We start from the raw sequence: 936 nt of genomic DNA on the forward strand, positions 1-936 counted from the left end.
TTGTTGTAACTGTTTTTTTTTTGTTTTTTCTTTTTTGTTATTTGATTTTTTTAATAAATATTTGTTACAACAATAAATAAAATTAGTGAAAATTTTCAAATAGAAGACTAAATCACAAGAAGGAAAAAGTAGATCATTAAAAAATGTAAACAAGAAAAATAATGGTCATTTAATTGTATTATTTCTTTATTTCAGTACTATTACTATTATTTGTTTTTTTCTTCTCACCTAGTTGTAATATTATTTTTTTCGTCATCTAGTTCATCGCCTCGGAGATTTACATTTCCACTGACAATAGATTTTGCTGAACGTTTAAGCCCAACTCTGTTATTGGTGTTGCTGTTGTTAGCAATGACGACATCAGAATTATTGGTTGGGATTATGGAAATGGCTGGATTTTGTGAATGTGCAACTATTCCAGACGATTCTAGAATAACTGCGTCTGGAGGCAAAGAAGGAAGAGGATGTTTTACTCGCCTTTCGACCAGCGAAGCATCTTCTTCAGCTATGCCTAACCACTCATACAAAGAAGGACCAAAGTCTCCAACATTTGTCAAACCAAAAAGTGACTTTTCGAAAAAGGTATCATTGAAAAAGTTGATATCGTTGGTGATGGTGGTGGGTATAGACAATGAAGATAGTGATGGTGATAGTTGTGGTGATAGTAAAGAAAATGATAATGTATTCATTATGTCCTCCTTTAAATTTTTTTATTATTTTTATGAATTCGACCTTTCTATGATGCTACTATTTATAATAAGCAGTACATACTACTCATATTTCTAACACTTGTGTCAATCCTTTTTTTATTTTTTTTTTCTCTGGGATCGATGCCTCTTAATTACAATTTTTAAATATTAGTTAACCAAAAAAAAAACAAAGAGAAGGGAGCTACCAAAGCAGATATACATGAAATGAAAATTTTAAAAATTATAA

At 29.8% G+C, this 936-nt stretch overlaps 1 protein-coding gene across 1 annotated transcript in view; it reads right to left on the reverse strand.

The window, feature by feature from the left end:
• LOC107636875 (probable WRKY transcription factor 12) overlaps positions 1-689 on the reverse strand; it is a 1,480-nt gene extending 791 nt beyond the window's left edge. Inside the window, exon 1 of the mRNA XM_016340348.1 lies at positions 229-689. Coding sequence (XP_016195834.1) covers positions 229-689 — 461 coding nt within the window. The remainder of the gene's footprint in view (positions 1-228) is intronic.

The sequence above is a fragment of the Arachis ipaensis genome, chromosome B04, assembly GCF_000816755.2.
Source record: "Arachis ipaensis cultivar K30076 chromosome B04, Araip1.1, whole genome shotgun sequence".
Taxonomy (NCBI): Eukaryota; Viridiplantae; Streptophyta; class Magnoliopsida; order Fabales; family Fabaceae; genus Arachis; species Arachis ipaensis.